At 50.9% G+C, this 13,906-nt stretch overlaps 1 protein-coding gene across 1 annotated transcript in view; it reads left to right on the top strand.

Annotated features, from left to right (window-relative positions):
* The first annotated feature begins 5,597 nt into the window (after positions 1-5,597).
* The window catches only part of LOC107111585 (protein-arginine deiminase type-3-like), a 26,070-nt gene continuing 17,761 nt past the window's right edge, over positions 5,598-13,906 (top strand). The window contains exons 1-3 of the mRNA XM_015412566.1: positions 5,598-5,885; positions 7,141-7,318; positions 12,612-12,684. Coding sequence (XP_015268052.1) covers positions 5,794-5,885; positions 7,141-7,318; positions 12,612-12,684 — 343 coding nt within the window. The 5' untranslated portion in view covers positions 5,598-5,793. The remainder of the gene's footprint in view (positions 5,886-7,140; positions 7,319-12,611; positions 12,685-13,906) is intronic.

Raw genomic sequence — 13,906 nt, 5'->3', positions numbered from 1 at the left:
ACTGCCAATGAGAGGAGACCAGGCTGACCTGGACGGACCAAAGGGAGCCTGGCTCAAGAGAAGACGTCTTCCTGTGTTCATCAAGGATACTCTTCAATCCTGATTACATAATCATTTCATCCTGTCCCTTAAGCAACTGAAATTAGGAATCTCAGTTTTCTACAAAATGGTCTGTTTTCAGCCACCACCTGCCCCATTTTGGGAAAACACACCCCAAACATGGCCTCCGGGAGCAGATGCTTATATTGGTGCATTCCATGACCTTTCCCAGTTTGTTTGCCCTAAGAGGCTGCCGCGACTAGTGGCAGAGAGTGACTCAGGTGGACAGTTTCTTGTACATTAAGCTGGTATAACCAGTAGCTTATTAAACACGTCCAGTGAAGCAGCACATATACATCCTTTAGCATTTGACCCATCTATACAATTCCATCCTGTCCCAGGTGTTCCGAAAAGCCCCCACTGCCATCCAGTGTCTCACCCCCCCTCCCCAGTGAGGTAACCCTTCCCCTTACCCCTAGGGGTTGTCACCTACTCTGTGGATAACAACCGCTGCCACCAACAAATCGGAAAGAGTACCTCCCACTAGACAGATTTGGGTATCTAGGACTCTGTATTACTGTTTTAAAAGCTCTGCCTACTTGCTGCGTCTCCTGCTTCACTCCTACTAGCTAGCGTGGAAACAGTCTATCATGCTTTTGTGCTCCAGGGATGGCAAGCTCAGCTGCTGCTCTTTATTGCTGTTCAGAAAGGGGGACTGAATAGGTTGGTGTAGGTACAGAGATCAGGCTTTGGGCACTCGATAAGGAAGGTTAATAAATGAATAAAAAGCATACACATGGTCTGTACAGCATCAGGATGAGCAAGTATACAAAGAAAAGGTGAAACCGCATTATCCTCTAAATGAGGGGTGTCAAACATGGCCCATAGGCCAGAATTGGCCCATCCAAAGCTCTTATCTGGCCTGTGAGCAACTGGTGCTGTTTTCAGCCTGCGAGGAAAAAGGGGTTGTGGCAAGGATAAAAAACGTCCCCTGGAGGTTTTGGAAACAGTCTCTGTCAGGCCTTCCCCTCAGTCCTGCCGCTTCTGTGGGAAATGCAGGAGGAATGAGCACTGGGGTGGGTGGATCTGCCAGGCTTTTGTGGGTTCCCCAGTAAATCAATTGCTTTTACTGCTAGGAATCAATTACTTTTCTTTGTATTTTGAGAAAAAATAATATCATTAACTGGGTTTGCCTGTGACCTTTATATAGTTTGTATCTCCAGTACGTGGCATTACATTTTATGGCATATGTGGCCCAGCCCAACAAATTTGACATTTATGTCAGATCTGGCCCTCATAACAAATGAGTTTGACACTTCTGCTCTAAACCCTAAATTCTATACTTATTCTAATAAATACTAAATTAGACTTGAAGCTGCAGTAGTTAAAAATCCTTCATTACCTTAGTCTCAGAGGTAGGACTTCACTCCTTTGTTCTTCAGCACCTGATCAAGATGGAGTGTTTTTGTAAAGCTTGGTCTTTCAGGGTTTGAACTTCCCTGGCCAAAAGATAAGAGAGATTTTCTTCTGTCCTGAGAACTAATAATCTTCCCTCAAAAGTGACCTCTGGGGTCATTCACAATCCTCTTGCCCCAGAAGGAAGAAATACAATCTAGCATTTTGGCTTTCCTGGTCTCTGTCCCTTTAGGTGTGACATTCCAGCAGAGCTGCTAGATGACAAACCTTTTGTCTTGCTCTGGCCAGAGCCATTTGATTTTGAAAGCGCTGAAATATTTGAAGTACTCGGTGCTTGGGGGATGGATGACTCATTCAAGGGCACCTTTCCCCCCAGCTACGAATTTGCTGCGAGAGGGTGCAGTCCCAACTGTTGAATTATTGGGGTGACTGCAAGGGCAGCGGTCGTTTCTGCATATGCACTACCCAGTAAATAAATATGGGCTGTCTTGAAGAGGCTGGCTTTATTAGAACACTCCCTCAGTCGCCTTCCTTAGAAAGAGCAGGAGATCGTGATCTTGTTGATTCTCTTGGACCTTTCTGTTGCTGACCAAAGCATCCTTCTGGATCACCTGCCTGAGGTAGCCGTTGGAGGTGTTGTGTCCTGGTGGCCTGAGTGGTAGCTTCTAGAAGGTGGTGTTGAGGGATGGTTGCTCTGTCCCATGGCCTCCCCTCACAGTCCATTGTCAGCCACTCAGAGCCACCCCTTCAAGATCACAAGGCCTTTCTCCTGAGAGTACCAAAGGATTCGAACTCTCCGCTCAGCACCCACATGAATCCACATGGGATGCCAGTGCTACCTGGTGGCACCTGACTCTGCTTCATTTTTGCTACTCAAGAGATGATGCGAGATGTCTCCAACAGGTCAAAGCAGCTCACCCCAGATTACCACCAGGTGGCCACAGTTTGACGTTTCCAGGAGCAACATTTCAATTACTTTTCCTCACGGATCTCAGGGAGGGGCAGAAATAAAACACACTCTAGGGATATGCAATAATAATTCTCTTTTTTAAAAACACAAGTGCAAAATCTGCCCCTTGTAGAACATGCTACAGGAGTCCACCCAGATGGGAAGAGACCAGATCACATGTAACTGTGGAGGCTGCACTTTTCCAGGAAGAGGTGCAGTTAGTACATCGGCTTCAGTTTGGTGTAGTGGTTAGGAGCGTGGACTCTAATCTGGGAGAAATGGGTTTGATTCCCCACTCTGCCTCCACATGCAGCTGCTGGTGTGACCTTGGGTCATTCACAAGTTCTCTCAGAGTTGTTCTCCCAAGCGCAGTTGTCTAGAGAGCTCTCTCAGCCCTGCCTACCTCACAGGGTGTCTGTGGTGGGGAGGGGAAGGGAAAGGAGATTGTCAGCCACTTTGAGACTCTCTTGGGTAGTGAAGGGCCATGGGGTATAAATCCAATCTCTTCTTCTCTTCTTCTTCTTCAACTGATACATAACAGTAATCAAAAGCCAAATGAACCCAAGAAAGGTTGGGAGGGCCAGTGCCTGGCCTTTCAGGAAGTAAGAAGTACCACCCCACTGTAAACCTGAGTCTTCATGGATAGCACAACCTCCTCCAATACAGGTCAAGCACCACACCTTGCTAGGGTTGCCAACCTCTAGGAGAGGCCTGGAGCTCCCCTGGAATTACAAGTTATCTCCAGGTAGTAACCGAGACCAGTTCTCCTGGAGAAAACGGCTGCTTTGGAGGATGGACTCTGTGGCACCATATCCTGCTGGGCCCCTGCCTCCCCCCGCCGCCCCCCAAAACCTCCAGGAATTTCCCAACCCAGGGCGGGTAAACCAAGTCCTGGAGATCTCCCAGAATTACCACTGATCTTCAGACTACTGACATTGGTTCTCCTGGAGAAAATGGCTGCTTTAGAAAATGGCATTATACTCTGTGGAGGCCCCTCCCCAGGCTCTACCCCCAAACCTCCAGGGATTGCCTAACTTGGACCTGACAGCCCATACTCGAGGCCAGCCCTTGCATCCTTGTTGTGAGTCGGCTGCCTCCATCCAAAATCTCTTTGTTCCCACCCTTCCACCCGAGTTTTTGCCTCCTGCATTCTACACTTGAGGTTGTGGGAGAAATGCCCTCCACTCTACCATTCACCCCATTAATTCAACCACTGGGTTCCACTGTATTCCTGTCACATGAGCCCCTCCACAAACCTGTAGCTGGCAGAGAAGACATCCTGGGAAAATAGCCTTATGTACTCTATGAGGCCACTCCGCTCTGACCTAGTGGGAAATTGCCCGATTCCTAGAAAATACTAGCAGTCTCCTCTCCACTGCTTACCTGACGGCTCTGCACGTTATCTGTTTTTTTGTTGTTTTCTAGGCCCACTCCTATCAACATGTGAGCCTGCTCCTCTTGCAGCCCTGGAATGTACACAGATGCTGTCAGGGTGAAGTGTCGTTTCAGCACACGGCTGCTTGTGAGCAACCCTTGCCAGCTCCTAATTTGCAAACTTAATTTGCAATCAGTTGGTGATGCTGCAGGTTGTCTCCTGTTTTGCTGCCTCAGCCGCAATTAATCAGATGGAAGTTGGTTGCCAGTTCCTTATTGGCAGTTCCTAGCACCTCCTTTGTGAGTTTAAGCACAAATACTGATGGGCCTTAAAAAGTTGCGCACTCCCCAGACAAGATTGGGACCTTCACAAATCCAGTGCCCCAAACCTGGTTGCAGAGTTATGTCTCTTTACGGGGCTCGGTCCCCAGGGTCTGGGGATATATGATTTGGGTTGGTCCAAAGGCTGTTTTGGGACACCTGCAGGTGTTTGGTCTTAATTTCTCCCTGCTTTGCAGCAGTGAATACTGACATCTGGTGTTGGACCAGGGAACACCACGGCTCCTGGGGACATAGGAGTTGCCGTACAGAGTTTTCTGAGTATCATTAACGTTGTGGTTGGATTTGTGAATGAGGAACCGTGAATATGGGACCAGGAACCAGTTCTGGAGGGAGGATCTCTATGTTCTGAGCTCTGCTTGTCCAAAAAAGGCCAGGGCATGGGGCTTGCCAGGTTCTCCCAGACAGATTGTAACAGCCACCTTCTCATCTTTCCCACATCAGAAGCCAATAAACACCTTTGTCAACTTTCTTTGCATCCCAGAGGACCAGGCAGAGGCTGGATTGGTCATGCTCCCCTCTTTGACTGTGGAAGGCAGGTACGGCAAGCTCCATCCAGCTGTGGCGGCAAACCTGGGCAGTAACGGTTGCCTGGGCAGGAGAGCTGGATGTGGCTCCCTAAAGACCCAGAAAGGCAGAAGGGCCATCCTCTCAGAGACCTACAACAAAAACGGCGAGAGTTTTTTTGGGGGGGCACAGATTCTTTAGAAGTCTGGCTGACCACATAAGAGGTGTGCTTCATGTACTGCAGGTCTAGAACTCCCTTCAGCACCTGTGAAGGCAGGACACCTGGAACCAGGCCCGTAGCCGGGAGTTTTTAAGTGGGGGGGCACTAGCTAATCAGATTAAAGGGATCCCTGGCTCCTTCCTTGCCCCTGCCGCTGCTCGGGGGACCTGGGCTGGATAGGGAATTGTGGGGGGGCGTTGCCAGTAACCCAGGGGGCCTGGCCCTGGGATGCCCCTCTGTGACTACGGACCTGCCTGAAACTTTTGAAGATGTAGATTTTATGTACATCTCTTTTTCAGCTTTCACATCACAGACATACCCCAGAACTGAACGCTACACAGAAAACAACTTTCATGGCTGAGTGGTCCTGACACAGGGCACATAATGGGTAAGGCACACCCCAGACATCTCCTGTTTAAGGGTAAACCAACCAACCCCAAGGAAGATTACCTCCATTTCGGCCAGCACAAGTCGTCTCAGGTGTTAAAACACTCCAAGGAAAACTCTCGCCTTGCTGCAGGCAAATCTGTTTGCCGCTGCAGATAAGACAAAGCCCTGACTGGACAAGACATGTTGGCACCGGAGAGGGAGCAGTCCGTCCCTTGCCGCACTGGACTGCCTCTCCAGGGCAAGGAAGTCTACCCACACCCTCTGGCTTCTGCCGTCTCCTCCTTCCTTCGGCTGCCAGCTGATATCTCTCTCTCTCTCTCTCTCTCTCTCTCTCTCTCTCTCTCTCTCTCTCTCTCTTCATGGCATTCGAGTGTGCAGACTGACGGCCAAGTTCCAGCCCAGAGGAGGAGATCCAGGGGTGGGACTGAACCGATCATCCGCCCTGCGGGTCAGAGGAGCTCGGGTGGTACCCAGCGTTCTGTGCCACTGCCTTGGAGGGGATCAGCCAGACACCTGTGGCGCACCTGTGGCTGCCTGCGGGGCAGAGAAAGGCCCCGACATGTCTCAGCAAAGATGGGTCCGACTTTCCACAGAGAAGCCAACAAGCACCGTTTACGTGCTGGGCACAGAACTCTCCCTTGATGTCTGTGGGTAAGAAACTTTCTCACGACTATTTTTAGGAGCCAAAAGAAAGGGCAGAGGGCTTAACAGCGGTTAGACAAACTTGGGAGTTTTAGTCCGGAGGTGGGGCTTGAATCTGCCCAGATTCAAATGCAGTTTGTAACCTAGGAGCTTTCTTCAGGTGGCACAAGAGAGTGAGGATGTGGGGCTCTTCTGATGTGGGGTGGATACATTGCACATGCTCTGAGACACTTTTAGGTATTCACTTACATTTTACAGAAGGCAGCTCTCTCTGTAATGACACGTTTCCAGAATAACCAGTTCTAGGTCTCCTACATCTTCGATAAGAAAAATATATACATTTAAAGCAGCTACTATAAATACTTATTTTATGCCAGTGCTACGTGTGGCTAACATTTTCTGAAATCCTAAGAGAGTTGGGGGTGTTGGATGCTTTGGCAGGAGTTACATCTACATAGGTTTATGTTCATGTGGGGGAACAGAAGATATATGTCAGTAACCTCAAATGCCCCTCGATTTCATGTGGTAGCTAAAAGTTCTAGAATCACAGAATCATAGAGTTGGAAGGGACCTCCAGGGTCATCTAGTCCAACCCCCTGCACAAGGCAGGAAATCCACAAATACCTCCCCCCCCAGTGTGATGCCCCCCCTTTATCTGCTCTGACCACATCGAGCATAATTTCATAGAGATCAGTAAGTTTGAACTCATACTTTTCTAAACTACTAAGTTCCAAATGCCTAAGGAACCTGGAGCTTTTCAGTTTATTGCGGAGAAATGACTACAGAGTTTGACGCCTTTTAGTTAAAAAGAAACCGACTTCAAATTACTGATAACTTGCTGGAGCTTCATAAAACCGTGTACAGGAGTGGTCGGGGTAGAGAAAGAGATCCTCTCCTCATTGCGAAGATGCTCCAACCCCTCAATTGTTCTGCGTGCCCTTTCCTGGCCCTTTCCTAGTACTGCAGTCTCTTTTTTGGTGACATGGTACAGCAACCAGGAAATCTGGGTCTTCCTAACGCAGCAGCACAACTGATCAGTGCTTTCAGTCCCTTTCCTAACATTTCCTAGGGCAGAGCTTGCCTTTCTCCTGGCCACCGCCCACTGGGTCAGCATCGCCATTAACTAAGTTATCCCCTGGGACCCCCACGAGGGTCTCTTTCAGGTCAGCCCCCACCGCTTTGCCTCCCTTGGCAGTGAGTTCCACGTGCCACCCCTGCTGCCCCTCCTCCCAGGCGACCTGTGAATTCTCTGCTTCTCTTGCAGGTCGGCCCCTGCAGGCGCTACCACTTTTCATGTGCACAAGACACTCGGAGTCAACTATGTTGTCCATGATACGAAAATGTCAAAGATCCCTTCTCTGGTCACCGGGTGGCCCCTGGACGTCGGGGTGGAGGTGATTGTGACCATGCATAAATCCAGCTGGAGAGTCAACGACGGGCAGGTTAGCGGCATTCATGGCTTTTTGGGGAGGGAGGGGGGTGCAGCAGACCCTCATGGGGAAGCAGTGGCAGGCCATGAGCACCCTACTACTAGATGCTGCAGGGCCTTTACTGCTGCAGCCCGAGGCAGGGAAACGATCACCCCTTAAGAAGAAGAGGAAGAAGAGGAAGAAGGAATGAGAAGAAGGAAGAAGAAGAAAGAAGAAGAAGAAGGAAGAACAGGAGGAGGAGGAGATTGGATTTATAGCCCGCCCTTCACTACCCAAAGGTGTCTCAGAGCGGCTCACAGACTCCTTTCCCTTTCCCTCCCCACAACAGACACCCTGGGAGGTAGGCGGGGCTGAGAGAGCTCTGACAGAAACTGCTCTTTTTCAAGGACAGCTCTTGTCAGAACTATGTCCTGCCCAAGGTCATCCAACCAGGTGCGAGTGGAGGAGTGGGGAATCAAACCCGGTTCTCCCAAATTAGAGTCCGCGCACTTAACCATGACACCAGACTGGCTCTCGCCTTAGAGACAAGAAGGGATCCTCCTCTATTCGCATTTTGGAAGGATGATAGAAGCTTCTTTTTTCCCATTTTCCTCTGTTAATTTTTGACAGGATTTTTTTTAAAAAAAGATGTTTTGGCTTTTTAAAAATTTAGCTCCTAATAGTTATTTTGAATGGCCTTTATTTTTGCTCTTTGCTTACCGTGAGACACCTTGAAAGTGTTCTAGAAAAACGGCACATAAATGTGGACAATGATGAGATATTATTCCTGTGGTTGAAATGCTTGTGCCTCACCTGCTAGCCTGAGATTCTTGAAGCAGGTGATATTTATTTTGATTATCAAAAACACCAGGTGCCATCAGGGGGTCCAGCAGTGGGGCCAGGACACTAGAAGCCCTCCCACTGTTGCCCCCCCCCCTCAGCCTTTAGGAAGGGGGTGTATTTTTATACATTCAGACTGAACCAACCAAGTGGGGAGGGCGTCGTGGTTCACCATGGCAAAGGGGGCACTGCCCCACCAGACTCAGCTCCTTGCCCCCCCACCGTAAAAGTGGAGCAAAAGCCTTCGTGGACCTACTGCCAGGCCGGGGCTTGCTCCCTTCTTCCTCTTCTTCCCTGCTTCTCTTTCCGGACCACAGCCAACCTCCTCCCTGCCCTCAAGCCAGAGAGTTTTTCTCCCCACGGAATCTTTTCTGGGCCAAAGCCCCGTGCCTGCTCAATGCAAGACTATAGAAAGAGGGCGGGGCCTATTAAAATAAGGAAAGATTGACAGGCGGGGTAAGTGGATTCTTATGGAATTTATGGCGCAATCAGAGACTGGCATGGAGCAGCATCCCTGAAAAGTACTGGGTTCGACGCGTGGAGAACTCGGGCTACGAAATGTGTTCAGACGCGTTTATTGTACTTCACAACAAGACAAGGAAAAACGGCCCTGCAAGGCCAACTCTATACACTCCCACCCAGCACACCTCTGTCCTCATTGGAGGTTTTGAATCTCCCGCCAAGGGTGCTATTGGTGGACTCTAGGTGGACTGGGATCCCTAGGTCCCCTTTGTGTTTGGGGACCAAGCTCCTGCTTAGCTGCGGACCCCTGGGGGCGGTCCATGTAGATAACAAGAACCCACTGCCCAGTGTCCAGTTGCAGCCATGGAAAGTAAGTGGGGACGGGGGACGCGGCTTTGCTTTGGTTCTGCGTCCTTTCCTGCTTCCACATTCCAGTCGCCTATGGCCATCGGCACATCTCCTTTAGGTACACGATCAATTTCTTCCTGGACACTTGCATAAAAGCTTCTGATGTCTTCCTCCTCAGCAGCTATAGCTGGGGCGTAAACTTGAATGATGGTTTTGTTGATAGGCTTTCCATGAAGCCTGATTGATATTATTGGGTCAGACTTTGCGTTGACGGCCCCTGGTTGCCCGTGCTACACCTTGCCTCGCTATTCAGAGCGACACCATTCCTTCCGAACGATCTTAACCATTTCTGTTCCACACAAGAAAACCAGCGGCTCTTCTCGAAAATGGCAGGAAGCGTAAGGGGCAGGCAGTGCAGGACCACGGCCATCCACGATGACGCCACGCAAAGTCTGACATGCGCAACACTTGGCTGCAGTGGTGGCTGGTGGGGCTGGGGGGCACACAAACACACACATCCTGAATTACCGAAGAAAGAACAACGAAACAAACCACCCCCCTTCCTTCACCATCATTCTAGATCAAATGTTCTTCCTTAAAAAGTAAAAAGACACATGTAGAGTGATTCACACATGGGATTCACTGCCACAGGAGGTGGCGGCAGCTACAAGCTTGGACAGCTCCAAGAGGGAATTAGATAAGCATATGAAGCAGAAATCCATCAGTGGCTCTTAGCCACAAGGTATAGAAGCACAACGGAAGAGGAGGGCCTGGCGTGATGTGGTCCATGGGGTCCTGAACAGTCAGACTTGACTGTGCAACTGAACAACGGCAACAACAAATAAATAAGAACTCTAGGGCAAGTGATGCCCTGTATTCTTTGTGCTTGGGGGGTGGGCAGCAGTGGGAGGGCTTCTAGTGTCCTGGCCCCACTGCTGGACCTCCTGGAGGCACCTGGTATTTTTGGCCACTGTGTGACAGAGTGGTGGAATGGATGGGCCACTGGCCTGCTCCAACATTGGCTTCTCTTCTGTTCTTATGTCATGGATTGCTTGCTGTTTTTTACATTCCTGCCCAAGCCTATACTGAGTCAGACCAGGGTCTCCGGCAGAGGTCTTTCTGAACCCGGGACCTTCTGCGTGCCAAACAGGTCCTCTACCACTGAGACATGGCTCCTCCCCCCAGCCCCCAATCCCACCATGCCCTCTTTCTCTCCCAGGTCAGGCCAGATGAGTCAGGAGACCATCTGCTCCATGGCTCATCGTCACCAGCCACAAACTCCTGTTTCCGCCCCGTTCCTTACCAGACAGCCCAGCGAAGGCCCAGCCCCTGCCAGAGCAGCAAGGCGAAACTGGCCCCACCAGCACAGCCTTCACGTAGTTTCCCCTGCTGCAACTGGACACTGGGCAGCGGGTTCTGCTACCCTTGTGAGTCGCTGATTGGCCGACAAATTCCATAAGACTCCATTGACCCAGCCTGTCAATCTTTCCTTAGTCTAATATGCCTCACCCTCTTTCTATAGACTGGCATTGAGCAACCGAGGGCTTTGGCCCAGAAAAGAACGTATGCCTTTAAGAATAATGGGGGCAAACTCCTCTAGCTTGAAGGCAGGGAGGAAGGTGGCGGCGGAGATCACAGAATCCTAGAGTGGGAAGGGGCCATACAGACCATCTAGTCCAACCCCCTGCCCAATGCAGGACCAGCCTAAAGCATCTCTGACAAATATTCATCCAGCCTCTTCTTGGAAGCTGTCACTGAAGGGGAGCTCACCACCTCCCTAGGCAGCTGATTCCACCTTTGAACCACTCTGACCGTGAAAAAGTTTTTCCTAATATCCAGCAGGGACAGGGGTCATTTCGTAGCAAAAGAGGTGCAGGAGCTCACTAGCATAACTTATTTGCATATGCCACACCCCCTGACATCACCAGAAGTGTGTCAGAAGGCAACACCCAATGCTCAGGCTCCACTGGACTGTTTTGGATTGCTAGCTACTGGGGGGGGGGAGTGTGCAGATGAGGGAGAGCTTCTACCTGAATAAAGCTTGGTCTTAAAGGTGCCACTGGACAGTTTTGGATTGCTAGCTATGGGGGGGGGGACACGCAGATCTGCCCTCACAGAGGAGGGAGAGCTTGTACCTGAAGGCGGGCGAGAGGGGGGGCTCTGCAACTTACCTGGCTGCTTCTTGCTCCTTGTGGCCCGACTGAGGGCTGCTGGTAGCAGGGGGTGGGGCTTGTTGCATGTGCCCGCCCCCTGGGCTCCTTACTGCCTGAGCTCCGCTCCTGTGCGCTCGCATAGGAAATGACCCCTGAGCAGGAATATATAATGTCCAGAAAGACAAGCACCAAGAAGGCTAAGATTGACCCGGGGGGGGGGGGGGGGGGAGCTGGCAAGCCTGCCAGGCCTGGCCCACAAAGCCATCTTCAGAGGGGCCCCCCTTCCCCCCGCTGATTGGTTGCTTCGATTTGAATGTATTGGAATGTGCCCTTTCCCTAATGGCATGACAGCCTGGGAGAGCAGGTGCGTGTTTTAGGTGTGTGTTTTTCCCCTGTGCCGTGCCGCTTAGTGCCCCGGGGGCCAGTTCCTCGCTTGCCTTGCCCTCCTTGCGGGTCTGTGTGTGGGAGGCCATGACAAGGAGGAGGCTGTTTGAGGGCATAATTGGCACATGGGTGTCACAACTGCCCATCACAGAAAAAAGAATGGCACGACACTAAGAAACAGTAAACTCCAACCATAACATGGCAAAAGGGCAACAGAACCTAGATCTGGAGAATTGCACAGGCTTGGGAATTTCTTTTTAAACGTTTATTTATTTATTGATTTGATTTATATAACGCCCTCCCTGCAGGCGGGCTCAGGGCGGTTGACATCAGTCTTAATGCAATACCATTAAAACAACCATTAAAATAAGTGCCCAGTGAAGAAATAAAGTGTGCTTCTACATTAAGCTGTGGTGGCTCAGAGGTTAAGACACTGAGCTGCAGACTGGAAGGTCTGTAGTTCGGCAGTTCGAGCCCCTGGTGCCGTGTGACGGAGTGAGCTCCCGCCTCTGGCCCCAGCTCCTGCCAGCCTAGCTGTTCGAAAGTAAGAAATTGCAAGGAGATAAATAGGGACCGTTTTGGTGGGAAGGTAACAGCATTCTGTGCGCCTCAGCCTTTAGTCCTGTCAGCTACATGACGATGGAAACGTCTTCGGACAGTGCTGACTCTTCAGCTTGGAAACAGAGATGAGCACCATCCCCTAGAGTCAGATTCGACTGGCTTTTGAGCAAGGGAAACCTTTACCTTTTTCTACATTAAGAGCATAAACTGGGAACCCTAGTTCTACCAGGGTGCAAATAACCCTGGAGAGAGCACTGGTGTGGGATGAGCGTTAGTCTTTGACCTGGGAGGCCGGGTTCAAATCCTCACTCAGCCATGAAACCCAGCGTGTGATTTTTGGCCTCTTGCTCAGGCCCACCTGCCTCCCAGGCGATGGCACTGAAGAGCTCCTTCCAGGAAGGGTGAGATAAAGATGGAATAATGGGTGTACTCCCTGCTTCCCCCCCCCCAGAGATGGCAGGGGCCACGGCTCTTCTGCAGCCACATTTGACACCCATCTCAGCTGATGCCGTCAGGGGTTTGCACTCAGCAGCCGGTAGTTTGGAGTAACTGATGAGTGCATTGTGTCCTCTTGGTAGGTAACAATTTCGTATTACCAGGCCAATGAGGAGACACCCATGGCCACAGCCGTGCTCCAGCTCACCTGCGTAGGTAAGTTGGCAACCGTTGGGGTCAAGCAGAAAAGCACAAGGAGGTGCACAGGAAGAGGGGGCGCCTGGTGGGCACCGGGTCTGGCTTCAGAAGGCAAGCGCCCAGTGGGACCGGATCCAGGCTGTGTCTAGTTCCTCAGCTTCCATTCTGGGTGGCGCTGAAGAACCACGAAGAGAGGAACAGGGGGCAGAGGCCCCCGCCCCCGCTGCTCCCCTTCAGTAACTGCTGTCCCGTGGAGAAAAATTCAGGCGGGAGCGTCTCTGTTGGTCTGAAGCAGCGGAACAAAGTTTGGGTCCAGTGAGGCACCTTGAAGGCCAACAGAGTTTGATCCAAGGGATGAGCTTTTGTCTGAAGAAGTGTGCTTTGCACACCAGAGCTTAGACTCTGAATACATGTATTTATTTATTTATTTGTCACATTTCTATCCCTCCCGCCCTGCAAGCAGGCTCAGGGCAGCTCACGTTACTTGGCCCACTGGGCCGAGATTCATATAAACATTTAAAACCGGTTAAACAACCAATCAATTACAATATACAAATTAAAGTGCTCGCAGTACAGTTTAGGCAAGATGGCGTGCCATAGAGGGCCAGAACATCCTACTCAGCGGCAGCGCGATCGCACTGCACTGCAGCCCGGCCTATGCCGCAGATAGTAATAGTGGCCGTTGGTGGTATTAGTGGGCGGCTCCTAACTGAAAGCCTGGTGGAAGAGCTCCGTCTTACAGGCCCTGCGGAAGTGCATAAGATCCTGCAAATAAAACTTTGGTGGTCTTCAAGGTGCCACTTGACTCAGACTTTGCTCTGGTATTCAGTGGGTCAGAACGGCTTCTGAAGACGGAGGTCCTATCCAGCCACTGCTGGCAGCAATCCTAAACACTCTTACTGGGGAGTAAGGGCTAAAATACACAGTAGGTATGTCCAACACATGCTGGGTCACGAGTGCGTATCCTGACTCACAGCCAGACGTACATTAAGGGAACTCACCTTAAACAGCACTTGTGTGTTCAGGGCTGTGAGCGGGAAGGAGGAGCTTCTGGTTTCCATCTCAGCAGAAACAGCAGGGCATGGGGGGGGGGCTTTTCATTCCTTGCAGCACATGAAGCCAGAGAAAGGGCGTGAAAGGCCCCCCCCCATTTCTGCCAGCAAAAGTGAGACAGGAGGGAAACTGGAAGCTCCCCCCCCCCCCCCAGCGCTCCCCTGAACCCCAAACCATATGTGTGCTG

The sequence above is a fragment of the Gekko japonicus genome, unplaced genomic scaffold (assembly GCF_001447785.1).
Source record: "Gekko japonicus isolate JY-2015 unplaced genomic scaffold, Gekko_japonicus_V1.1 scaffold131, whole genome shotgun sequence".
NCBI lineage: Eukaryota > Metazoa > Chordata > Lepidosauria > Squamata > Gekkonidae > Gekko > Gekko japonicus.
The sequence above is the reverse complement of the archived record's forward strand: the minus strand, read 5'-3'. Positions and strand labels throughout refer to the sequence as shown.